General features: G+C 45.7%; 1 protein-coding gene across 2 annotated transcripts in view; it reads right to left on the bottom strand.

The window, feature by feature from the left end:
* The window catches only part of SLC35F4 (solute carrier family 35 member F4), a 111,292-nt gene extending 90,539 nt beyond the window's left edge, over positions 1-20,753 (bottom strand). For both annotated transcript variants that reach the window (XM_014257459.2, XM_088057698.1), the window contains exon 1: positions 20,553-20,753. In XM_014257459.2, the coding sequence (XP_014112934.1) occupies positions 20,553-20,655 (103 nt within the window). In that variant the 5' untranslated portion in view covers positions 20,656-20,753. The remainder of the gene's footprint in view (positions 1-20,552) is intronic.
* Between the last annotated feature and the right edge of the window lie 4,555 nt (positions 20,754-25,308).

Below are 25,308 nucleotides of genomic sequence, written 5' to 3'. Positions count from 1 at the left end.
AACATTTAAAGTTATTAGTCAGCTGTTTGCTTTTCTACAAAGATCTCAAATAACACACTCCACAAAGCCACAGACAAAAGCTGAGCATGCCCAAGTGATCTGCTCTCCCAGCTTGAGTCTTTCTAGTCTGTTAGATCTGCAGAAATGGCCATTGAACAGGGCAAGAGAAACAAACACAGGCTGATAGATGAGTACCTGCAAATAAATACAGATTAAAGATCAAACTTAACTCACTTTAAGCACTGCTAAGTGCAGTTGATTTGCAAGCAGATTGAAAGAAGACAAAATGCAGCAGAGGAGAAAAAATAGACCAAAGGCTACTTCTGCAGCCCTGACACCAGGCAACATTCCCATTCCTTTCAGTGGTTTTGCCTGAGTCAGGAATCCAGCTCTAGAACCCGAGTAACAGCTGAATATCCAACTCACAGACAACCCTGCCAGAATCAGAGCCTCTCTCTGAATCATGTAGCAGACAGCAAGACTCTGCTTTTCATCAGCTTCTTCTCCATCTCCCAAGACACCGAAGTCACAAAGGGTTTGTCACCAACATGCAAAACTCGAGCTTTGGGACTCAGTAAAATAAAAAAATAGATGGTTCTAGAGAAGACAGAAGTCAGCAGGCAGCTTATTTGAGGCAGCTTCTCCACACCATGCAAAATGAGACTGGAGTGCAGAGTTGTGATTCCCCTTTGAGTTGTGCAAGGATTTTGAAGCTTAAACCAAAGTTAGGTCACCAAGGATGCAGCATTTCACTTACAAAGAACTGGCGGGGGGGAACCTTAAAATATTAGTGAGCCACACTAACAAGAGACACACTGATGATTATGAGCTTAGAAAATAATCCTCATGACTTTCAGAAAGGATTGTGATGATGACCTATCCAGCTGGGGCTTGGAATGTGGCAAAGGATAATGTGGCTAGTTGGGTCCTTTCCCTGGCCAAGCAAAGACACTTCCTCCTAGACACCATTTCCAGGTAGATCTTCCAACAGCCTGATCTAACCTAACCTCAGGAGTCTCTGCTCCCTGCTCCTGCCCTTTACAGCCTAATCACAGATCATTCTGGATTTTCAGCCATGGGCTAGGAGTCAGTTTTGAATTCCAGCCCCGTCACCATTCAGACTTCTCATGGATACAGCTGCAACTCTTGGTGCAACTCAGCAGCATTTTCATGGGGTGATGAAGTGGGAGATGTCTGGCTGGTGGGTCAATCTGCTGTTTAATGGCTATTCTTGAATTCCCAAGGCTGCAGGCCAAAAGGGAGTAGGCAAAATGGCCTGGATCAGACAATCTCAAACAATCTCCTGAACACTCACAATACTACACAGCACTTCTTTATCAGGACAATTAAATACATTTCTTCTGCTATTTAAACAGTTTCTCCTTCCTGATTCCTTTTGTCTCCTGTTATTTGTTGCGTAGGTGAATTTCTCAACCTGTGCCAAGGTCAGGGTAGCGTTTAAAACGCATTTAAATCTAACTCCAAACGGTACCTGAGCCTTTGCTTGCCATATACCACATCTAACGATGTCACCATCTGTGAGCAATATGCTGACATGACTTCACTTCCCAAGCGCTGGCAAAATGCTGGAGAGAAAGATAACAAAGCTACAAAGATCATTTCAAAGTCACTGATAACTTGGCCAAAAATTTTGCCTCATTATCTACCCAGCTTTTGCCTTGATCTCCTCATAAATGTAAGGGAAAAGCACAATTTTCTAATAACATATATGTTTTAAATTCTTAATGGAGCAATGAAATATTGTATCTTTAATGTGCCTCTGCAGTCACTGTTCTGTGAAGCAGTAAATCCTGAAGAGTAATGAGGTGGCACCAAACCAAGGCCTGTCTGGAGCTCCAGGATGTGTTTCACATCAGCAATTTGGTCCAGTATAAAAAGCACTGGTGTCAGTTTTGGGAAATCAATGGAATTTTTAAACTTAGCTTAAATATGTTACAGGGAGCTTCACAGAAACAAAAAAGGAGTTTGGAAGGGACCTTGAAGACCATCATGTTCCAGCCCCCCACCATGGGCAGGGACACCTTCCACCAGAGCAGGTTGCCAAAACACCTTTGACAATGCTAGGTTGGAGAAAGAAATTAGAAGAGTGGGAAATTACAAACCTGAATAAAAAATAAATACGAGCAGTCAGATGTAACCAGCACCTCACATCCTCTGTTCCCATCAAAATACCAGAACAAACAAACAGGATACATGTAAAGGAAACCAGGAAAACGCCAGTCAGAGCTTCCTTGAGACTAAATCCGATCAGAGTAATGTCATTTCTTTCCATGACAGAATAACAGTTGGTGAACAGTGAAGGACAGGAGACATTACAGATCTTGACACCAGGACAGCTCCTGACACTGCCCAGCAGGACATGACAGGGAAACAATTTAACCAGGAGGAAAAGTGCTCAAGAGCCAACCCTGGGCTTGCCATCAGTGGGTCCCTGATGGCGAAAGGATTTTAAGTGAGGGTCCTTTTAGCATTTGTTATTTTCATAATAGGGAGGTTAACTGTTATGCTTAAAGTTATATTAAACAAGAAGGCTCCAAGTACATTGAAGAGAGAACTGGAATGATTTTAACACCATGGAGACATCACCTGGATAAAGAATTATTTGCAAAAGTGAAAGGTTATTTCCACCTAAGTGGAGAATCAGCTCTACAGACACAGTTCAGGGAACAACTGCAGTTTTGTAGAAGAGGACTGGAGTTTAGAGGAAACCCCAAGCTCAAGCTGCATCACTTTTTATACAGTTGCCAGAAATTCAGACACTGGAGTGAGATGAACAATCCATTGTACATCAAGGATATGAAGTAATTCTTCTCTTCAAGATTGCACAGGTGAGACCTCAACTGAAGACCTGGGTCCAGTTTGAGGAGCGAAATTTTAAGTAAGGTGATGGCTACTGCATTGACTTCAAAAAGATAAAGACAAGAAGCAAGTTTCCTCTAGAATGACTACACAAAACGAGTGGAAGAATTTGGTTTGTTTTAGTAAAGATGAAGGAAAACAAGAAAAAGAAGTTCTGAGATCTGTGAGATATTGCTGCAGAGGAGGACCTGCAGTACCTAGTACCTAGTCACAAGGTACTAGGACAAGAACTGGATCTGAACTAGAGCAAGATTTAGTCATGAGAAAACCAAAGTAAATGAAACACTGGAACAGAATGCCTGGGAGGTGGGCAATCCCCACCAAAGATGTTTTCAAAATGGATTAGAAATGTATCCACTGAGAATGATCCAGGTGACCCTACTCACTAAGACTGAAGTTATTTCTCCAGACCTCTGTCAGCTCTGCAATCTGCTTACCAGATGATCACTGCTCAAACCAGGGAGCTCACCAAGGACATTTTTTGTAAAAGTAGCCAAATCCCAAACATTGTAGACAGTCAAAACTCCCAACTCTTAAACCTGTATTGATGGCAAAAATATCAAAGAACCAAATCAGGTTGTGCCACTTTTCATAATGTAACTTCATTGGAGGGACAAATCATTATTCAGCCTGGTTAATATGCCACTTGAGAAGGAAGATCAGGGCAGACTGACTCACATTTTGGATGCCTGTCCATGATTTTGCCAAGTTTCAGGACAGCCTCTGTGGCTTCACACTTGCATCTGATCTCCACAATTACTTTAAAAGTTCTGCTGTAATAGAATAATCAGAGGCAATTATGGAAGGTCAGGGAACGAGCAGGCATAAATATTCTGTTAGCTCTTCCTGATACTTCATGATGGGGAGCTTTATTAATGTGTCTGGGAAACGTCCCCCAGCCCACTTCAGAACTGCCAAGGCTCCCTGGGGGATGGCACTGAAGGGATTCACATCTTTCCAATGTCTCTTCAAAAAGATGAAGATGATGACTGTCCAAGAAGTCAAAGGGAATTAGAAAACTTTCCTCCAAAATCAAATTGGGACACACATAGCATTAAAAATAGGTGCTGGGGCAGTAGGATTAAGGCATCTTTTCACCAGCCTTGAGGCAAAGGTCAAACTTGGTCAAACCAAACCAAAGGCTGCATTGCAAATTATTCCAACTCTAAGCAGCTCCTTGCTCACACAGCTCCAAGCTGCTGGATATAATATTAGCTATTCCATATACTACTCCTGATGTAGTGAAGATTATGGGCTCTGCTGTGCTTTAACTTCACTCATCCAGAGGGATAAAGTTTGAGTGAAATGTCACCATGGCCAAAATCCCCAAAATTGAAGAGAAGAATTTCAGAACTTTCTCCACTCATCTCACAAGTCCAGGCAAGTGCAGGTTCAAATTCATGGGCTGGCTGCCCTTTTCCTCTGATCCACTTCACGCACATGACATTTTACTTCCCCTCTTGCTTCCACTTTTATGTTCTGATGCAGCAGATGCCTTCACATCTCCACCCCTGCAAGATCTTTCAGAAGGCAAAAGGATAAACTTCTGATACTTTGTCTGGTACTTCCCATTATCAGCATATTTATAAAGAATACAGAGTGTGACTAAGTTGCCAGTTATATCTGTAAGCATCAAACTCAAAAGATCATCAAATATTTTATGAAAATCTAAAAACTAATCAAGTGATTTGCTCCCCATCACCTGTTTATATTTCTGTGCTTATAATAAGATTAATCAACCTAACTAATTTTCTATTAAATTATTGCTTTGCTCAGAAATAGATGAAATAAATATTGTTCTCTTGGACAATTAATTCCCCTGGTTTTGACACCCTTCTCTGCCACATTACAACTGGTAAGTTACATATGATCACAATTAACATCCAACCTTTAACGCTTTAACATCATCTCGGTATCAGCCACTTCTTTGCACCTATGCTTATGAAAGCAAAACTGAATTTTGTATTTCGTCTCCAGAGCAGAGCCATCCCATCCAGCAGCATTACATAAATGAGCTTCACACCAGTGGGAAGAGCCTAATAGATTTTGTAGGTCAGTGCTTCTGGCAGATGTTTCTCTAAAGACTCCTTAGAGTTCAAGGGAAAAAGACTTTTCAACGAGATTTTCGAAGGCATAGTCCAGTAAAAGTTAATAAGAGTGGGGAAAACACAGGAGAGGGAAAGACCTCAGTTGATTTGAAAATGTTTAGAAAATTCAGGGCACGCGAGGACAAAATAAAAAATATTCCACAGAGAACAACTCAAAAATAAAAATAGCAGCAGTGGCTAAGAACAGCTCTTCAAAGGGATGTCAGACTTTACAATACTTTGCGCAGCAGCGGTGACTTAAAAGGCTTCGCGTTGTCGCCACATGGTGACATTAAAAACTTGCATTCGTTTTTGGGGGAAAATAAATAACAAAAACACATACAGCAGAATAATAAAATGCAATCATGTGATGGGTGCTTTAAATCCTATTTATAAACCCCTGGGGCATATTTCCTTGCTCAGTGCAGTCACTGCAATGTCAAATTCTAATTTGCCACAGAGGTCACAAATATCACAACTGGCAACACGATGGATGGCATGAGTGATAAAAATAATTTTTAAGGACTTAGCCTTTAAAATAAACAGGACTGGTGGCATTTCTTTACTGCCTGTTTTAAACCTCACAGTTACACTGAACATTAAATTCATCAACAGACAAACTTTTATGCCTTATATGAGCCCTCTTGAGCACAATGTTTTCTTTCTCTGGGTTCTGAAATGTCTGCAGAAGCCTCTCCCTAATGTGCTTGAGAAAGAGGGAGAACCTCCTTCTCTGGGCACCATGACATACTTGTGAGCCTAATAACATCCTTGCAAAGTAGATAAAATATTAAATATTATCATTACATTACATCAGCAAAGAAATAAAGGGCCAACATTCAGGCACCAGTTTTCTACAAGTACAAAATTAACCTTGGATTTATTATTTCAAATAAGAGGAGATGATCATCATGAATATTTGATAACATTTTCTGTAGCCATAATAAAACAACTCCATTCTCTCCATTTTTTAAAACTGCAAAGTGTTCACAACCATCACCTACATTACTCTACAGATCTTTACCAATAGCTGTGGTTCTGCAAAGTAATCTTTTATTCATTGAATTTCCGACCAAAACCTGAAACTGTCCTGTGGCATCATTTTATGCTTTTTCACTGCATCATCTCTAAGTCCCAAAAAAAGGCAGGTGTACTCTGTGAGGCTCCTGGCATCCCACTACAGCCTGAGGAAGCACCTGAAAACAGTCCAAAGCCAATTTCTCTCCTCCCAGGATAGTATCTTATCTCCTGGAAGAGAGAAGAAGCTGGAAGGAATTACGAAATATAACATGTGTTAGCTCCACAGGATGTTTATTCACAGTTAACAGGCCAACATTTTGTTCTCTTTCTCCTCCCCTCTCTCCACAAAATCATGGGGTGGGAAGGATCTGCCTCCAAGATTTCATGGGAGTTACTCTCATTCCTCAGCAGAAGAGCCACACCCAAAGAGCTAGCAGCAACAGAGAAAAGAAATCCTACAACAGTAAGATGGACAACATCACATCCCTACAAACTCATGGAAGAAACAGCCATCAAAAGCTACTAAAACACCAAGAACTTCCCAAATCACAGATCAATAGTGGATGGAAACATCAGGAACCCCCATTATTCTCTTCCCTGCACATCTCCTGTTGGTCACTGTCTGAAGCTGGATGTTAACTAGATGTGTCTTTGACAAGATTCCCAAAAATTGTGTGCGGCACATCTCATCATCAGGAACGAGGCAATCCTACAGCTTTCCCACCATGGGATAACAGAAATCTCCGTGTTTCTAGTTGTGTTTTTGTAAAGTCCATCAGGGCTTTGCACCTTTTGCGCTCGCTAATTCCTGATAATTGTACTTTGATTTGGCCAGCAGATTCAAAAATTACACAGGGAGGGAGTAGGGGGAGAGAGATGGTGCTCACATAAGCCTTGTTTCCTTAAGAAACCAGGTTAAAAAAACCAACAGATGACGAGTTACAAGACGTTCTGTAATCTGCTTTTGAAACGCCCCAGAACGAGGCGCAAAGTCCTAACGGGGTATACGAGGATGTGTTTGACAAGGAGCAAGTGCTTACATTAAGGAAAACATCATCCTTAAAAAAATGATTCCGTGATAAAAGAGAGACCCAGTAGCAACTCCAAAGAGAAAGAAAAATTATTCCATGATAAAAGAGACCCAGTAACAACTCCAAAGAGCAGGAAGCTGCTCGGTCACAGACCTACCAGAAGGCACAGGACGATTCTTGCCTTTCAAAATCATCCCTTTCACTCTCTTGCAGACCTTAACAGACTGCTACAAAAATACCATGAATTATAGAGTATGAATGATGTCAAAGCCTGTTCTCAGAGGAAGGCTGGGAACAGCAATCATGTATTCTTCAGTTTGGGAATACACAGACACAAATTTTGTTGAAAACCTATAAAGAAATAAAGGGCTCTCCACATCAAAGGCGCCAAATACATTTCCTTTCAGATCATCCCTTCAACCAGCCCAGTCTAACACCAGAGACAGGGAGAGAAGAGAGGCTGATAGGATGAAAAGGAAAGTCAGGACCATGGAGAGTGGCTTAAGTCACCAAAATACACAGGGAAGCATAAATACAGCAGAAGACCCAGTGTCTACACAGTCAATTCAAACTGCACTGTGCAATTCTGGCTTTCAGAGACACCTGAACGTGACAGGAGATGGCTGTAACCCTCAAATGAAGTCCTATGAATCTTGTCTTTGTGTGCAAGGATAGTTGGCAAATCAGGCTGCTCTGAACTACAGCTTCTGTCCCCAGTACCAAGTAGGGAAACAGAAAAACTTGGGGATCATGAACAGAATGAGATTGCTTGCTTTAGGCAGCCCCACAGCATCCACCATCCACAGGGAGGATGTGAAGGACAACAGTCACTGAAACACCAGAGGATTCTCCTGCCCTAAGGTGATTGTTTTAATGTGTTTGTACCACACTGCTTCGCCATGGAGAGGAAGAAAAAAGGCACTGAAAATTATCAGAACCTTGACGTTGTTCTCCGAAGACATATTCATCAGAAAGTCATGTTTAAAAGGGCTTAAGTTTTGTCTGCAACTAAACCAAAACCACCTTCAGCTGTGAACATCCCATGTCCGGGAGCAGCCTTGGAACTAAGGTAAATCTGAACCTAGACAACTGAGTTACTGTTCCTCCAGCAAATTTGAGATTCCAGCTAAAATAAGAGACCAAAGCCAACATCTGTTAATAATGTGCAAAACAACAGTGTCAGGTTAATTCTACCCTCCATTCCCCTACACAGGGCATATCTGGGAGCTGCACCACCCACTTTTCTTTGTCTTCTTAAAACAGTAAACTATAATGAATCTCTTATCTCCACAAAGTGCTACAAAGCTTCACTAAACTGCATGAATATTTTCTACCAGTAATAATTAAGCTGCACGCTTTCGAGGCAGTGCCTCTAAAAGTCAGGCACACAGAATCTGAGATTCACACTCACTCTCCAGCGGTATTCCCAGGTCTGCCCAAGAGTCTTTGGCTCTCAGAGGAGTCACTGCTGTACCTGTGCACAGTGTGAATATCTAAGTTTAAGGAAATCCTCTTGATTCTGCCCAAATGCAGACACCTTTACTCCTGGCTGCCTGCTCTATACCCACAGCTGGGGTCGCCTGTCTCCACCAGGATGCTCAAAACAGTCACTCTGTTCACTTCAAATTCACTTCAAAGCAGAAGTGCACAAAAACACTGCACAGACCCCAGCTAAAATAGAGTTGCCCTAATTTGATCTAATTAACCTCCTTTCCAGCACTGAAACAAACAGGATGCCTTTCCAAACAGGAAAACCCAGTTAAGCAGCCTCCTCACCACTTCCCCCTGCTGCAGAACATATATAGGTAAAGGACAACTCCTGACTCTGAACAAGTGGTCAGGGCTGCATCCCAGAGCAGAGGGACATAGGAACGAGTATTCCTGGACACACAGCTCCATGAGGAGGTCAGAGGACAGCTGTGCACTCCCCTGCACCCTGAGATCAGCCCAGTGCTCCCTGCTTTGTGGAGCACAAACACAGACAAACCTGTGCCCGCTGCCACAGGGCCCCCCAAGAAGAGGGACAGAAGGCAGGGCTTGTATGGATGAATCACCTCGACAGGACACATATGGCTTGGCACACCAACAACAGCTCAGCTCAGTCTTTCAGCTGAAAAATGCCTTTTGTTCCTTACTCCAAGGCTTGTTTTCCAATGCATGTGAAATGTGGCACTTCTTTAGTTACATTTCAGACTTCAATTCTTTTTCCTCAGCAGAAATGTTCTTGAAATATTTTTCTTTTTATCTAACTCCTCTTTTTTTTTTTTCCCCATTCCATCCCACCCTGGAAAAAAGAAAAAATTGATAGGAAATTGGGAAACTTCATCAAATATGTCCCTGAAAAATGCTAAGTTCAATCATTTTCCACCTGGTCTTTGCATTAGCAACCCCACTGAGCACAACCTTTCTCACACACAGAACCAACCCTCCTCAGGTAGAAGCCCAGCCACGGTGCAGAAACACCACGGGAAGTTCACCTTCCTGCTCTCCATGCTGTCAGCACTGAAGAATTTCCTCTGGTGAAGCACTTTGAAGCATCCCACTTTCACACAAGCTGCTACAAATCGTAGCCCCTGTAACGTATCACACAACAGGTTATTTCTGGCACTGCAGAGAAAAACCCCAATCTGCACCCACACAATTCCAGGGCTGCACACTCCACGTGCCAAGCTTCATCTAAGAAAGGATTTTGAAGTTCCAGGATTAAGATATGTAAAAGAAAAAGGTTGCAATGACTGCACTTGTCGACTGCTTTATAACAACTCTACCATCTCACTTCAAGATGCAGAACATAAGTCACACCATGAGGATTAATTTTCTCTCCCCGACAGTGAACATGTGTTCCAGCCCCATGTCATCATTCAGCTTATCTTACACAGGCACAGATGATTCCAGTGCTGTCCTCAGAACACTCAGGTGTATGATACCCATTAACTGGAAAGGCTTCCAGAGCTGTGTTCCCAGGAATCCTAGGAAAAAAATCAGTCCCCAGCAGGAAAGTAATTTTTTCATGAAGTCTCCAACTTCCCCATTAATAACAGAGGTGTATTAGCCCTAGAAGTCCCCCAGAAGACTCAGCCTCCACAGGAAGAGGGGGAGCTGTACTGGAGATTGCTTCAGCAGGAAATTGCTCAAGCAGCTCAGTGCCATAAACAGCAAGAAGGAATAAAACTGCAAGAGTCACCAGGTTGGCTTCAAGCTACAAAGTCTTTCTCACTCTGGATGGAGAGTTGTCGTGGTTTTAAACCAGTAACTAACAAAAAAAAAAATTTACTTATTTCTTGCTGTGAGATATGGATTAGAACAAGAGCAAAACAGGCATAAAACTTAAAAGGAATAAAGAAAGTTTATTGACAAACTACAATAATAAGAACACCAGAATAAACTTCCAGAAAAAACCTTTTCATCTCTTATCTACCCACTATTCCCTTGTTCACATGACAACAGAGACAAAAACTTTGGAACTTTGGTGGTTAAAACAGTCCCAATTCCTGCTACAGTCTTTTCACCAGTCTTTGTAGAGAAACAGAAGTTTCTTCCTGTTAATTTATAGAGTTTCTCACAAGAAAACTATTTTTGTTATAGTTTTCCATTGCTCTGATGTTAGTTTCTCAGAACTGCTGCTATCAGAGTTCACTCCTCCCATTTCACATCACTCTGAGGTGTGTATGGGCCATGAGTCTAGGGATGGCATTTTAAGGATGAGTTATTCAAAGGCAAAAAGTCTTCTTCATCTGTTTCTGTGAGCTTCACCAGAAAACAGTTTTTCTCATTGCCCCCCAAGGCTTCAAAATCTTCTAGCACTTCACTGTATTACAATTACTCTACTTTTTACTCAAAATTTACACTTTGAACACTATTCCTCCCTATATACTGTATCATGAATTAAAGGAGTTCTTTTCAGGACTTCATTGTCCATCTCCATAGTTTTAACAGAAAGATATTTCAGCTTAATTAAAGCATCTCCTTATTCTGTACCTTTTCTGGAGCTTCTTTTCTTTCCTGTCACTGGTAGTTTATAAAGTCTCTTTTCATGTTGATCACTCTCTTTTTCTCTCTCTGGATAAAAAGATTAATCTGCAAGTCTCATCTGGGTAATGAAAGAGTTAAAATCTTGCCCAGGCTTTTGTAGATGGTTCGGTGATCTCTGCCAAACAGGAGCTGGAGCCGTCTGCGATGGAAAGTTCCTCATGGCTGCTCTGGAGAGTGTAGTCGCCGCCCCAGCCCGCTGCAGGTCCAGAGCCTCTCTCCTTCTTCACTCAGCAGTTTCTAGTGAATTTAGTTACAGCAAAACCTGCAGCCGAGCCAGAGATCGGCTCGGCCCGGCCCGGCCAGAGCCCAGAGAAAACCTTCCGCAGGGCCCGCATCTCCTGGCTGGGAGACGCTGGGCCCAGCCCAGTCCCCGCCCGGCCGCATGGCCTGGGCAGGGAACGGGAGGCCTGGAGCTCTGCCACCCTTCCCAGCCAGGAAACAAAGAGAACTCAAGTGCCCTGACTTTACATCTTAAGGTAGGGTTCACAAGTTGATCTCCCTTTCCAATGGTTAAAACGGCTGTCAATTCCCAGTAATGACCAATAATTGGTCAGGAGAAGAGACTCCTTTCAGTCCCCAGCAACTTCAACTTCCTTAGCTCTCACAACCACCTTAAAGGTAAAGTCACTTCATGACAAGAGTTCAGTGCCAGGACTAACTGGTCTGAAAGGGGATCTGAGAGACCTGTTTTAGTGGAGTTTTACTGACTCATGAGCTGCCATGCTGGTGCTTGCCTCACCCTTCCTCTCCCCCCAAAATGTAGTCGGAAACTTGAACAAGAACCAAAGCAGGTATGGGAGCTCTTCTTGTATCAGACGAAACAGACTGGACAGCCTGAGACAAGGAACAGATTTCAGATTGCCAGAAACAGCAGGAATCATATTTCACCCTGGACCCAAAACCTCCTTCTTTGCCCCAGAACAGGAGCAAATCATCTTCCTTGCCTCCACAAAAAGGATAGCAGAGGCACCTTTCTCACTCTCTCACTCTGCTAGCCCTGATCCAGCCCAGCTGAATGCAGGAAAGGGCAAGTCCATTTTACCAAAAGTATTTTCAAGGGAGGTCTAGGAAGAATCAATATGTTTTTAGAGGACTAACAGGACGGTCTTTGTGTGGCAGACACACCAAAAGCCTGCCACTAGAGCACATCCTGCATGCCTTGGAATAAATTCACTGCTGGCACTGGAAGTGCCTGGGCTGCTCTCACAGTTCTGTGAAAGCCATACCCTGGGCATCAGCTCAGCATAACCTTACAGCTTCTACCTCCCTGCAGAGAAATCTGCCACTCTGCACAGGGCCAGCCCAAACCTTTGGCCACCAGGGAGTCTCACTTCACCTCACCACAAGAAAAAACAATTTTCAGTCTCACTAAGCAGAGCTGGCCCACTTGGTAAATAATTTAACCACTCAGTTAAGCAGTTTCCTTTTTGTTCCCCCCACCTTATTCTCACATTTGCCACAAACAGACACTGATTTTTATTTTTTTTTTCAGGCATTTCCATTATTCATCGCTGTGATCATTCAGCAGCAGGTTTAAGTGAAAAAATTCCTGCCACCAATCCTTCCACAAACAGTAAGTTCACTTTCATGGGTGAATTCCCATGCAGGCAGTTGAGCAAAAGCCCATCAATTTCCAAATGTGCAGAAGAAATAATTGCAAACCTTTAAAACCACCATTAAAAAAACAGGAATGCAAGCACTGGAGGGATAAAAGGCTGCCAGAACCATCTGTCACTTTGCAATATCATTTTACCACACTCAACCAGGACCAAATATGCCGCTGCCTTCTTGAGTAGATGGAGAAGGCAATGATGGAAGGACGGTCAAAATGAAAGGCATCCATTCTGTGCACTCCAGAAGAACACAGAGCAGCTCATGGCACGTCCAGGTCATCTCCCCATGGGCTGTGTGTAGCAGCCACACTTTTAGGCAGAACAAGAGAAGAAGGAAGTGCAGCTCCATGCAGCCATGATGATGTCCCATTGAGAAAGGTTAAAGCCACCTCAGGTGAACCAGGTGCAGGTGAGGTGAGGCAGGAAGGGCTAGGAGCTGTGCCACCATCCCAGCCAACACCCAGAGGGCCAGATAGCCAGGAGGACTTTCTGTGACAATCACAGAATCACTGGGGTTGGAAAAGACATCTGAGATCAAGTCCAGCCTGTGAGCGATCAGCACCTTGCCAACCAGACCAGAGCACTGCGTGCCGTGGCCAGTTGCTTCTTGAACACAAAACTTCACCACCTCCATGGGCAGCCCATTCCAATGCTTAACAACTCTTTCCATGAAGAAATTCCTCCTGATGTCAAACCTGAACCTTCCCTGGTGCAGCTTCAGGCCATTTCCTCTCATCCTGTCCCTTGCTCCCTGGGAGCAGAGTCTGACCCCCCTCAGCTTCATCCTCCTGCCAGGGAGTTGTGAGAATGAGAATTTTCCCCCTGAGCCTCCTTTTATCCAGGCCAAGTCCCCCAGGCTTTCTCAGCCACTCTTTATATGATTTACTCTTTTACCCTTCCCCAGCTCTGTCCCCTTCTCTGGACACACTCCAGCCCCTCAATGTCCTTCTTGTCATGAGAGGCGCAGAACTGGATACAGCACTCGAGGTGTGGCCTCACCAGTGCCCAGAACAGGGAATGGTCACTGCCCTGCTCCTCCTGGACATGCTATTGCTGACCCAGGCCAGGTGTCATTGGCCTCTTTGTCCACCTGGGCACACCTGGGTTCATGTCCAGCCACTGCTGACCAGCTTGCCCAGTTCCTTTTCCATCTTTACAAACACTCTGCCCCAGACTGTAGCTCTGTGTGGGATTACTGGGGCCAAAGTGCATGATCTGCAAACTGGTCCTCCTGAAGCTCATACAATTGTCCTCAGGCCATGGACCCAGCCTGTCCAGATCCCTCTGCAGAGCCCTCCTGCCCTCCAGCAGATCCACACTCCCACACAATTTGGTGTCACCCACGAACTTACTGAACAGACACTCGACTCCTCAACCAGATCATCCATAAAGTTGTAAAATACAAGTGGGCCCAACACCAAGCCCTGGGATCACCACTGGTGACCCAAGAATGAGCATGGAAGGGCAGAAGAACTCAAAAGCAGGCAGAGAGCACAGGTAGAAAGCTACCAAATTATAGAAAGCACCTCCTCCACCTTTAGCAGCAGGCCAGCTACAGCACCAGACTTGCTGTGCAGTCACTGGTGGAGGCAGAGATCGCTCCATCAAACTTATGGCTTGTTCTGAACAACCTCTGGAAAATTAGCATCACTCCCCCCATCTTACTGTCTCAATTTTCCCTGCCAAATAGGGGTAATTTTTCTCAAAATCTTGGCAGACATCTTTATGAGGCATCTTTAAAGCTTGGGAAATAATTCTTATTTAAATACATAAGCCCGCATAAGATTTTTGGCCATTACTCTCAGTCTTCTGCTAATTTCCAGCCTTAATTTATTCATGGCCTGTTCCTACCCATTTGCCTGTGTGCCAACATGCAATTTCAGTTTAAATAACTCTTCTTTCCTACATTTCCTTGTTCATCCTCTCAAGATGTGTTTGCAGCAGCAGCCCTGTTCCCATCGTGGCCTAGGCAGGCCCAGCTCTATCAGCCCCCTCTTGCAAGGATAAGCTCTTCACTGCCCTGCTCACCACGGTGTCCTTCACAACTTGGATTCATCCCTTCTGCCCACAGATGCCCAGAACTGTATCCATGCCCAGTACCACAGTTTCACAGCTGAGCTCCTCAGGGATTTGACCCCAAGGGGATGAATCAGCCCCTGAGGGAAGGCCAAGGACTGAAGCAGTTTCCTCTCCTCCCAGCTGATGGGACCCCTCAACTTCCACAACAATTAATGTCCCCAGGTGAGGCAAAGGTTCCATATTCCAGTTACCAGTCCAAGGCTGCCAGGCCATCCCTTTTCAGCACAAACAGAAATCCACACAAAGCCTGGCCCTATTCCACTACAGAAAATAAACCTGGTCTTGGCAATATTAGTCAGCAAAGGAGTATTTATAAAATCTGTTTTGCTGAAAGAAATTATTTCATAAGTTACTGCTACCAGTGCTGATACACAACCATACTTCTTTTTCACCCAAACAAACAAACAAGTCTGTGAGAAAAAGCAACTACAACAGGACCACATCCTGTGCTATGACATCTACTTGTGCCCCAGAGGAGGGGAGAGGAGGAAATTGTTAAATTGCAAGTTTGCAATCCTGCCCTCACTGCAGCACACCCTCCCAGGGCACAGCCCTCCTATGGAAAACCTAGAAGACTTTGAAATAAAGCTCATTCCAGGCCAGCCTTGGAGTCCCTGCAGCCCCAAATGCTACCAGGTGGCACAGGGCCAGCTGCCACAAGTGGTACAAGCCAACACAACTCAAAAAGAGATTCCGACATCGCTTCCTTCCTCCCAGACCCCTCAAACACAGCTCAACAAAACCAGCCTCATCCCCCACGAATTTCAAAGCACCCTTCCCAAGTGCCCCTTTCCCAGCCTCCCATTGTGCCTGCTCAGCAGGGAGGAACCGGGGATCTGGGAACTGCTGGAGGAGCAGCTGGGTGCAGACAGAGACTTTGCTCCTCTCGCTGGAAGTGACAAGCCACCAGGAGGGCAGGGTGTTCAGTAAGCACAGAGATGATCTGGGTTTGCCATGTGATTTGCACTGCAGCAGAGCTGCTGGCACAGCTGCTGTGATAACCAGGAGAAAATTCTCTCCAGAGTTTCAGGGGTAGCTTCTCCCTCCACAGCCTTTTCCCCTGCACAGGGAGCAAGAGCCGAGTTGTCAAGCCACTGATGCTGGCTCAGCATGCTTTATTAAGGCAAAGCAATTAAGCACAGACTTAACTTTGAACACATTCTCAAAGCCCGGTGGCTTAGAGCAAGTTTAGACTTAAGTAGGTCCTTAAGTTGCGATTGCTGGCTTGAGGCTGAACTTGCCAAATTAAACCACGGACCTTTACTAGAGCTGTTCTGCAGGGGAGTCGGAAAACACACAGCTTGCTCCTGACAGCCACTGTGCTCTTGGCAAGGACAGGTTCAGCATTTCCCCAAGCACTGCTAAGGTCACACGCTGCTGTAAGGGATCCCCAGCTCCCTGGCAGACAGCACCAGAGGCATGGTCGGTCACCCAGTGTCCCACTGTGAGCCCAGTGTCACAGTCCTGCTGCCGCACAGGCACGTGACAGCACCTTCTGCTTCCAGGAGCTTACACAACTCCATGGTTTCAGGTCAGGCCTGAAGGAGAGGAAGAGGGGAGATCGAATCAGCATGGGATAATGTCAAAAAAAACTTGTTTAAAAGTCTAGCAAGTGCCTGAGTTCATAACCTGCAGGGGTGGGAATCAAACCCTCCAGCCACAAGTGCACGTTAAGAGAAACTCTCCAAGCACGATGGAAAGGAGGAGGTGATGGCCCATGTGAGGAACCAGTAAGGTTGTGCTGTGCTCCTCCAGACCTGAGAAAACAGCATTCCAGAAATGCAGATCTGAGATGCAGAGAGCATCCTGGAAGACGTGAGGCTTTGTGGATAGTGGGAAGGGCTCCATCAGAAAAGACAGCACAGGTAGAAACTTGACTTGGTGAAGATCAGAGATGAGAAACTTTGACTGGAGCAGTTTTAATTCAGCAGAAGGCACAGAAGAGGTGTTAGGACAGACTTGAAGAGTCTGTCTGAAGGACAGACTTTTTTACCCTTGTAAAAACGGTTTCAGTACTGAGATGAAAGGCAGATGGGGTGGCAGTTGGAAACAGTAGGGAAAAAAGGAAAGAAAAACAAAAAACAAAAATCAAAACCCACGAAAAAACAAACCCCATACGTACTCTTGACCCTGGAGACACTAAACGTGATTGCACTGCCAGCAGAAAAGTCAGAGAAGAATGAGAAGTTACAGCAAAGGTCAGGAGAGGAAACACAGCCTCCCACTGTTTGTGTGGATGAAAAAGTTGCATCAGACCAAATGAAATTGCACACATGAAAATGTGGAGGACAAGGGGAACTTACATGGGAGCAGCATCTGCAGCCCCAGGTCAAAGGATGGAGCATCTGATCTACAACAGCTCAATGCCCTGGAAATTATGAATTCCAAAGAAATTGGCTGGAAGACAGACACAGCCTCCCTCCCTCCCCCCCCACAAAAGCCAGATACCTCATACACGGTCTGCACATTTAAAATGCAAGAAGTGAGGGATCAAGCCATGCATCCCAAGTACAAGCCAAGCGGGATCAGGAAGAGCCCTTCCCATCTCAGCACAGAGTGGAGGGGGAGAAAACAATTGTATCTTTTTCTTATTAGGTAGGAAATAGGATTTTTGCAATAGGCATGGATGTAAATACCAGACCAAAATACATTTTTCTGCTCATTCAGATGATTTACAGAGAAATAAAACAGGTATTTTTCTTTTCTAGCAACTTTATAAAGAATAAAAAAAATTATTTAAGTGCCTGACTTAAAATTAATAAAAGAATCATCACATGCACACCCCAAGTCTGAAGTAGGTTAATGCACACAAATATAGACTATGAGGCACAAGTCACTAGAAAATACTGCAGTTTTTTGTGGTAACAGCTCTTGAATACCACAGTGCTTTAACATTAGATTTCATGGCTGTTTGTGAGCAGTCCTCAGCCTTCCCACACAGAAACCATGGCATGATCTCCTGTCAGACCATGGAACACAAGCCAACCCACTGGAGGAGGGATGCCAATCACCAGCACATTTCACAAAGCCTTGGGCTTTCCTTGTAATCGTCCAGGTACCCCTAAGAGTGAGTTCAGCAGCCACCCACTGCTGCCTTCATCCTCCATCAATGAATCTTTCTGTCCCTAGCTGGGCACGGCAGGCTGGGGACAAAGAGGAGCCTCAAGGAAGGTGGTGGCCATCAGCAGGCTGTCACCACCCAAATCATGTCCCTTCATTTGGTGCCTGGCCAGCTCTCTGCTCAGAAGCAGAGAACACAAAGCCATCCTGGGGACAAACAACTCAGCCTCAGGCACTTTCCAGAGCCAGGCAGGAGCAAGGTGACAGCACAAGCAGATGACTGCACGTGCCACAGGCTTGGGCATGTGACAGGGAAAGGGCTCCTCTGGCACTGGGGAGGGTATGGACACATCCTACCCGGAATTCTGAGCACACTGCCTTCCACCAGCGCTGTCCACCTGAACTAAAACTGAGTTTGGAAAGTGGTGACAAAAATCGTGCCCTCACTGAAATAAACTGAGATATCAAATCCATTAATAATCAGGGGTACAAAATGCCCACCTTGCATGCTTACAGTGCTGCATCTGTGTGAACAATTAGCCATGACAGGAACTGCCAGTCAACAGAATTTTGAAGCAGCACCACTCGAAGGCAATACTTTGGCTGAGACACAGGAACAGAGTAAGAACTCCAAGCCAGGATCTCCAAGAGTGACTCCTGCTGAGTGCCAAGGGGATGTATGTTCATGATGCCTGAAGGATGCCTCCTTTTACCTTGGGTAAGGCCAGAACATCTTTGTAGAAGCATTAAAGTGCTTTATAAACCCAAAACATACAGCCATAAGGATAAAGCAGTCATCTGCCAACTGCAAGCACTCCAAAAATTATGATGGTTCCAAAACTTAGGAGACTGCTTTAAAAAGCATTCACAGCTTAGAAGGGGTTCTTGGCTTTCATTTACCCAAAGGCATTTAAGTACTGGAATACCACTGATTTACACACTTGCAGTTTTTCCTCTTTAAACATGACAACCACAAATTTTGCTTGTTTTCTTCGAACAGGAAAACCTGAGCTACTGATCATTTTGTTTTGCCTCAGCACCCAGCCAAAAAGGCACAAACGGCCAGGAGACTTGCATAAAATCCCAAGAGTCAGCACTTCTGAAAGCCTTGGCCTCTCCAGGCATGCTTTTTCTAATTTTTAAGCAGATGCAGTTTGTAGCATCTGCAGAACTTGGTCTAAGAGAGCTCTCCTCTGTCTGGGAAGCATTCTCCTGGCATTCCCACTGCACCACCAGGAGCACTTGGATTGACAGCACTGGATTCAGATCTATAACTTGATACAGAGTGGGAGTGTTGCTGCAGACTGAAAAATTGCATTCTGCCTCCGAAGCGAACTTGCAACAAACTATTAAGCCAGAACCCTCACCCTCCTCTGGTAAATCACACTGTAGTGATACACTGGAGCCACTACAGAATTTGGGACACAGGTCCCACCTGGCTCAGACTTAACTGGTCCCTGGACTGACATATAGCCATGCCTCCAGACTGCTCAGAGCTTCTTCCCAACTCCTCTGACTGCAGAAAAACCAGCTGACCTCACCAAATAAAAGCCCATAACACCTGTCATGCTGTTAGTGTGCCACAAATAACAACTGGATAAAACTACTGGGCTTGACTTGGGTTTTTCAGCTGACTATTACATAGAGGAATTCTTATTTATTAAGTGGCTTCAATGCATGGCTTTCCTCCATCGTAAAAAGCCCACAGATATGTTTTTCTGATATTAGCAGTTTATTAATTGTGTTTTGGTTTATTATTGCATTGCAGCTGGAGAGTACTGCACTGGCTATTCTGGAATGCAGAATATTCCAAGGGGAATATGCAGAAGAAAGTCTGCTCCTTAGTGCTCACCTCACCCAAGTGGGCTCCTTGCTTTTCCTTTATTTTGCCCCTCACTTCACCTCAACTCCTCTTCCGTTCATTAAGCTATGGCATGTCATAGTTTTGCCAACTGCAAAGCAACCACTAATACAATAAAACCTGATTGCACACATTTCCTTGGTGGTAGAAACGAATAATTTCTTTCATTAGCCAAACTTTCCCCATCAAACAGAGTGCTGGGACTACCAGAATTCTAGAGAAACCCACTAAGGCTCTCCCAGCTGCTAGAAACCCACTGCTCCCAATTAAAAACTTAAAAGAAAAAAAAAAAAATAGGGACTTTCTGCAAGGACCACCTGCTTTATTTTCTGCTTCTTCGGTGAAGGGAAATAAATAAATAGAACGCACACCAAAAAAAAGGAAAGACACCGAACCAACACCAACCCCCTAAACTACAAGTGTCTGGTATTAAAGCGGCACGAAGGAACACCCCATCATCAGTAAGTCCCCACTTTTCTCGAAAAATCTCCTAAGTTTCGAGAGGAAGATGAGTAATTGAGGAGCTGAAGCGCCCGCCCGGGGGGACCCACCGGGACCGAAACTTTCCCGATGCGCGGGGCAGGCAGAGAGCGAACCCCCCGGCATCGGCGGGGATGGGGGTGGGAGGGCTGGAAATGAAAAATAAACCCCAAAACGCCAGCCCTGAGAGGCTCGGAGCCGCGAAGTTCCGCGGCCAAGCGCCGCCGCTCCCGTCTCCAGCCGCAGAGCCGCCGCGTCCCCTCGGGGGACAGCGGGCACCCCGCGCCCTGTCCCCCCACACTCACCCCGAGGGATGGGGCAGCACCTGGGGGGGGGGACACGGGCACCCTCAGGGCTCTGCAGACAGACACCCCCCCGAAGGGCCGGGAGAGGCGGGAGGGAGCCTTACTTTTCTGGCTGGAGTATCCCGGGTAATATCCATAATAGCCGGTGATGCGCAGGATCCTGTCCTCGATGGTGGCCACGCCGTTGGGTGCTGCCTTCCCATCCATAGAGGGAAGGAGCCGCGCGGGGCGGCCGGGCGGGACGGCGAGCGCAGCCGGGAGGGCAGGAGCAGCAGCAGGGGCAGGAGGAGGGGGAGGAAGGCGAGGAGGAGAGCAGCAGGAGGAGGAGGAGGGGGAGGAGGAGCGCGGCCGCCGCAGCTCGCGGTGCCGGCGGGGCGCTCGCTCTGCCTCCGCCGCCTGCTGCAGGACGGGCTCCGCAGCGCGGCCCCCGCCCTCCGGGGACGGCGAGGAAGGCAGCGAGCGGCCCCGCCGGGCCTCAGGTGGGGCGGGATGCGGGGCGAAAGGTCGGATCCTGCCGCCGGCACGCTCAGGGGTCTCGTGTCCCTCGGTGCAGTCGCTGTGTGTGTGGGGGAGCGCCGCGGGCACCCCGGCAGCCCCCAAAGCCTGCTTGGGCCGAGCGGGGTGAGGCCGGCACGGGAAGCGCTGCCCCCACAGCGAGCCGCCGTGAGGGGTGGCACGGGAGGCTGTCCTGAACTGCTCCCGCAGGTTCGGGCCCTCAGATCTCACCATCCCCAGGGGCTGCACACAGGTGTCAGGGGAAGGAGAGAGTCCTTTAATTCGGACTCTGAGGGGACAAGGTTTCACCACTCGGCGCTGTGCATGTCATAAATGGTTTGGGTTGGGAGGGACCTCAAAGCTCATCCAGTTCCACCCCCTGCCATGGCAGGGTCACCTTCCACTATCCCAGATTGCTCCAAGACTTATCCCACCTGGCCTGGAACACTTCCAGGGATCCAGGGGCAGCCACAGCTTCTCTGGGCACCCTGTGCCAGGGCTTCACCATCCTCACAGGGAGAAATTTCTTCCAAGTATCCCATCTAGCCCAGCCCTTATGACAGTAGGAAGCCATTCCCCCTTGTCCTGTCACTCCATGCCCTTATCCAAAATCTCTGCCAAGCTCTCTTGTAGTCCCTTTAGGCCCTGGAAGGGGCTCTGAGGTCTTTCCAGAGGCTTCTCTTCTCCAGGCTGGACATCCCCCTCTCCCAGCCTGTCCCCCATGTCAGAGGAGCTCCAGCTCTCTGATCTGACACCTCCAGCAAACCCCTCCGTCTCTCTCTGTGTCACTTGGGAACGCTGCCTTGGTGGTGGCAGCTCTGCTGTCCCTCACTGTGGCAGAGTTCAGGAAGAAAAGGGCTATCTGCCCTCAGCTACCCAGACAGGTTGTACACCTGCTTTAACATCTCTCCATACAATGGCCACAAAATCCTTGCCTGCATTTGAAAAATAAAGTGACAGATTCACTATTTGGCTTTGTTACTCATTCCAGAAGCTCATTCTGTCTCTGGCAACAATTAGGCTTTGAATTACTTTACTTTTTGTGCCTCAGGTCCTTGCCACACTTCCCTCTGCTAGACTGAAAGGACCATTAGTAACCAGCCTTTTTTCCTTTAAAATGTATTTCTATCCAGTAATCAACTCACTTCTTATTTGTTTGTTTGTTTGTTTGTTTGTTTTGGTGGTTGTGTCACACCTTCACTTACTCCTTTTCCATCCAGTCATTTTCATTAACTGGTACATAGGGAACCCAACCAAGACATTCCATACATCCTTTGCTTCTTCCTCTGCTCACATTCATTCTTCTCTGTTCTGTGCTTGGCCAAATAAGCTGATGGCACAAAACTGCCTTTTATGAGCACAAACAAATAATAGATGTATTAAAAATAGCCATTGCTGTGGCTTTGCTCTGGGAGTCATTAGCTGGTTAGTGTTTGTACAGTGCTTTGAAGATCAAGGTTTTCTGGTGTGTGGATGTAGATATGAAATGCACTTGCAATATTAAATACCCTTTTGATCTTGATTTCTTGTCTCTTCCCTTGGTGCTGGGTAATAATAAGGGCAGTTACAAATCAGCAATAAATCAACCACCAACCACCAAAATAACTGAGGAATTCAAGGCACAGCTCATTTCACAGTTTCCCCATTCCCTTTTAAGCTAGCTATGAAACAAGATCAGTGACTTTTCATACTTTTCAATGTAGAGATTTTTCGTATTTGTCCAACAGAAGCACAGACCCCTGCATAGAAACTAACATAAGACATTTGTTTTTACTTCTAATCTGGGGAATGCCATAAGCAGCCCTCACTCCTCCAGGATTTCCCTGACCATGGGACAGAGCAGCTGAGACCCAGACCAGATATTAGTTGGCTTTGAGAGGTGCTGGGTCAGTAGGAGCTGGTGAGGCTCTAAGCTCTTCTGCAGGATTAAAATTCCCTGTCCTACTTAGGGAAGCACAGTTGATGCAAAAATCACTTGCCTGGCGTGTTGTGTGGAATCTCTGAACAAACTACAAGTCCCCCCCTTCCCAATTTCACCTCCAGTGGGAGTTGGTGTTATGAGAATGTTACATTGCATTGATCTCAGCTTCAAAGTCAAATTTTGGGACTTAAAAGTGTTACTTTGAAGAGAAGGAAAGAAATGACTGGTTCATTTGAAGGTTAAACTGATGTACCCAGAAACAACTCTAAGCTTCAAGCTTTCCAAACACCTTAGTTCAGGCTTAATTTTTCATCTCCTCTCCTCCTCTTATCCCTAGGCTTTCAAGGACATGCTGTGCATGTTTAAACATCACTAGATGATAATACAAGCAAAGCCATTCTTGAAATTGCTCCTGCTTGTGGTTCCCTTCCAACATCACTCTGTGCAATGGATGCACAGTGATACCTTCTGTCTCATTGAAAGCTTATAATGAATTGCAGCTCTATATTGTTTCTGAATTCTTACTATGCTGACTATTTTTCTTTTCAGAAAGAGCAAGCAAATTGCTTTCTCTGCAACTGGGCTTTTTGCAAGTTACAATTAAAGGTGTGCAGAGGAAACCTGGCTGAGCAAGATGTATTAACTACATTTATTACCAAGAAAAGGACACTTGCTGTGGGGCACATGGGGATTTGTTTCCTCTCTTCAAGTTAACAGGGCCATCAAAGTCACTGTTTGCATAAATATGCTGAAGTGATTTTGCAGAGAGATTAGTGTATTTACCATTCCGTGACTACAATTTGAGGGTTGATCCAGAAAGGAGCTTTAAAAGCATTAATTTAACCTGTAGCTTATTGTACAGGGTGAATTTCCCCCAGATTCCACAAATGGGTGTCTTTCTCTAAAGGAAAGAAGAGCCTTATGCTATTACTGGCCACAGAATTTGGCCACAGTGTTTTAAAAAAAAACCCCACACTTAACTCCAGGCCATATGTTTGCAAAAATAACTTCTCAAGTGAGAGAACAATGTAAATGTCTCCTGATCATCTTGCTGATTCTGCAGACAGTCCCAGTGTCTTTTTTGCTGCTCACAGCTTTCCCAGACAGCCTCAAATAGAAAGGAACAAGAGTCTGGGTGTACTTCCCAGCTGCTTTTCAAATCCCACTGGATGGGGCTGTCATGAAACCGTGAATATCCTCAGGCGAGCAGAACCTGAAGCGGCAGACCTTTCCTCATCTGCCCATTTCCTGACCACATCACCTCCAGTTTGTTCTCTGTGAGGCAAGAGGCATCATTTCCTCCTTTGCAGTGCCTTATTTGTGTTGCAAGATATCCTAAAGACCTAAAGTTGATGGCTCAGAGCTCCCCATGTTGGACAAACAGCCCAAAGGGTCACGGACAGCAGGGAATCAGAGGATGGTTTGGGTTGAAAAAGACTTAAATATCATCCAGTTCCATCCCCTGCCATGGGCAGGGACACCTTCCACTATCCCAGGCTGCTCCAAGCCCCATCCAATCTGGCCTGGAACACTGCCAGGGATGGGGCAGCCACAGCTTCTCTGAGCAGTCTGTGCCAGAGCCCCAGCACCCTCACAGGGAACAATTTCTCCCTAAAATCAAACCTAACCCTGCCCTCTGGCAGTGGGAAGCCGTTCCCCCTGTCCTGTCACTCTATGCCCACGCCCAAAGTCTTCTCCATCTCTCTTGGAGCCCTGTTAGGTACTGAAAGCCTCACCCCAGAGCCTGAGGACTGTAGGATTTAGGGAAAGATGCAGGGCAAGAGTGGTGAGAAAAAATGCTTAGAGTTGAAGTGGTTGCCTGAGATCCCTTAGCAGATCAACTGCAGGCTTTGAGGAACACACCCCAGTTCTCCTCTTCCGCGTGCCAATTCCAGGTCCTTCTCCTTCCCTAATCCATCATTCTCCATGTACCTCCCCAGTCCACCTGAGGTGAAAGAAAGGGGAGATTTTTCACCATGAGCTGAGGTTGCTGCCAGTCATGTCATCTCATCTCTTTGAGGAGGTTCTGCCCTGTGTTGTTATGAGGATTGAGAGATAAAAGAAAAAACAACAGGCAGCTTTGGTCTGCCATGCAGCTTACCTGTGAGCCTGTGAATGTGTGAAAAAGAGAAAAAAGGACTCACACAGAGAGAATTGTTTAATGCCAAGTGAGTGTTTTAAGTGAAAAATTAATTACAAATTCGTAATTCCAAATTATCTGTTTTCATCCTTCCGGTACACTGGTTTTTTAAACAAGAATATGCCATTTTGGCTTGGATTATATCTTAGCAAGAACCTTTAAAAAGTCATGGCCAAGAGGACTTCTCTTCTGTCATTTGGAGAAACTTATTTTGTGTGTTATGGATCCAGTTCTCCTTTCAGACAAGTCACACTGGTGTAAAACCAGCATAAATATGAAGAAGCTGGACCCATAGATGGGGGGG

The sequence above is a fragment of the Pseudopodoces humilis genome, chromosome 7 (assembly GCF_049639895.1).
Source record: "Pseudopodoces humilis isolate 2021_Gansu_Grassland_sample_001 chromosome 7, ASM4963989v1, whole genome shotgun sequence".
Classification (NCBI taxonomy): Eukaryota; Metazoa; Chordata; class Aves; order Passeriformes; family Paridae; genus Pseudopodoces; species Pseudopodoces humilis.
Note: the sequence above shows the minus strand (reverse complement) of the source record. Positions and strands in the feature narration are given on the sequence as shown.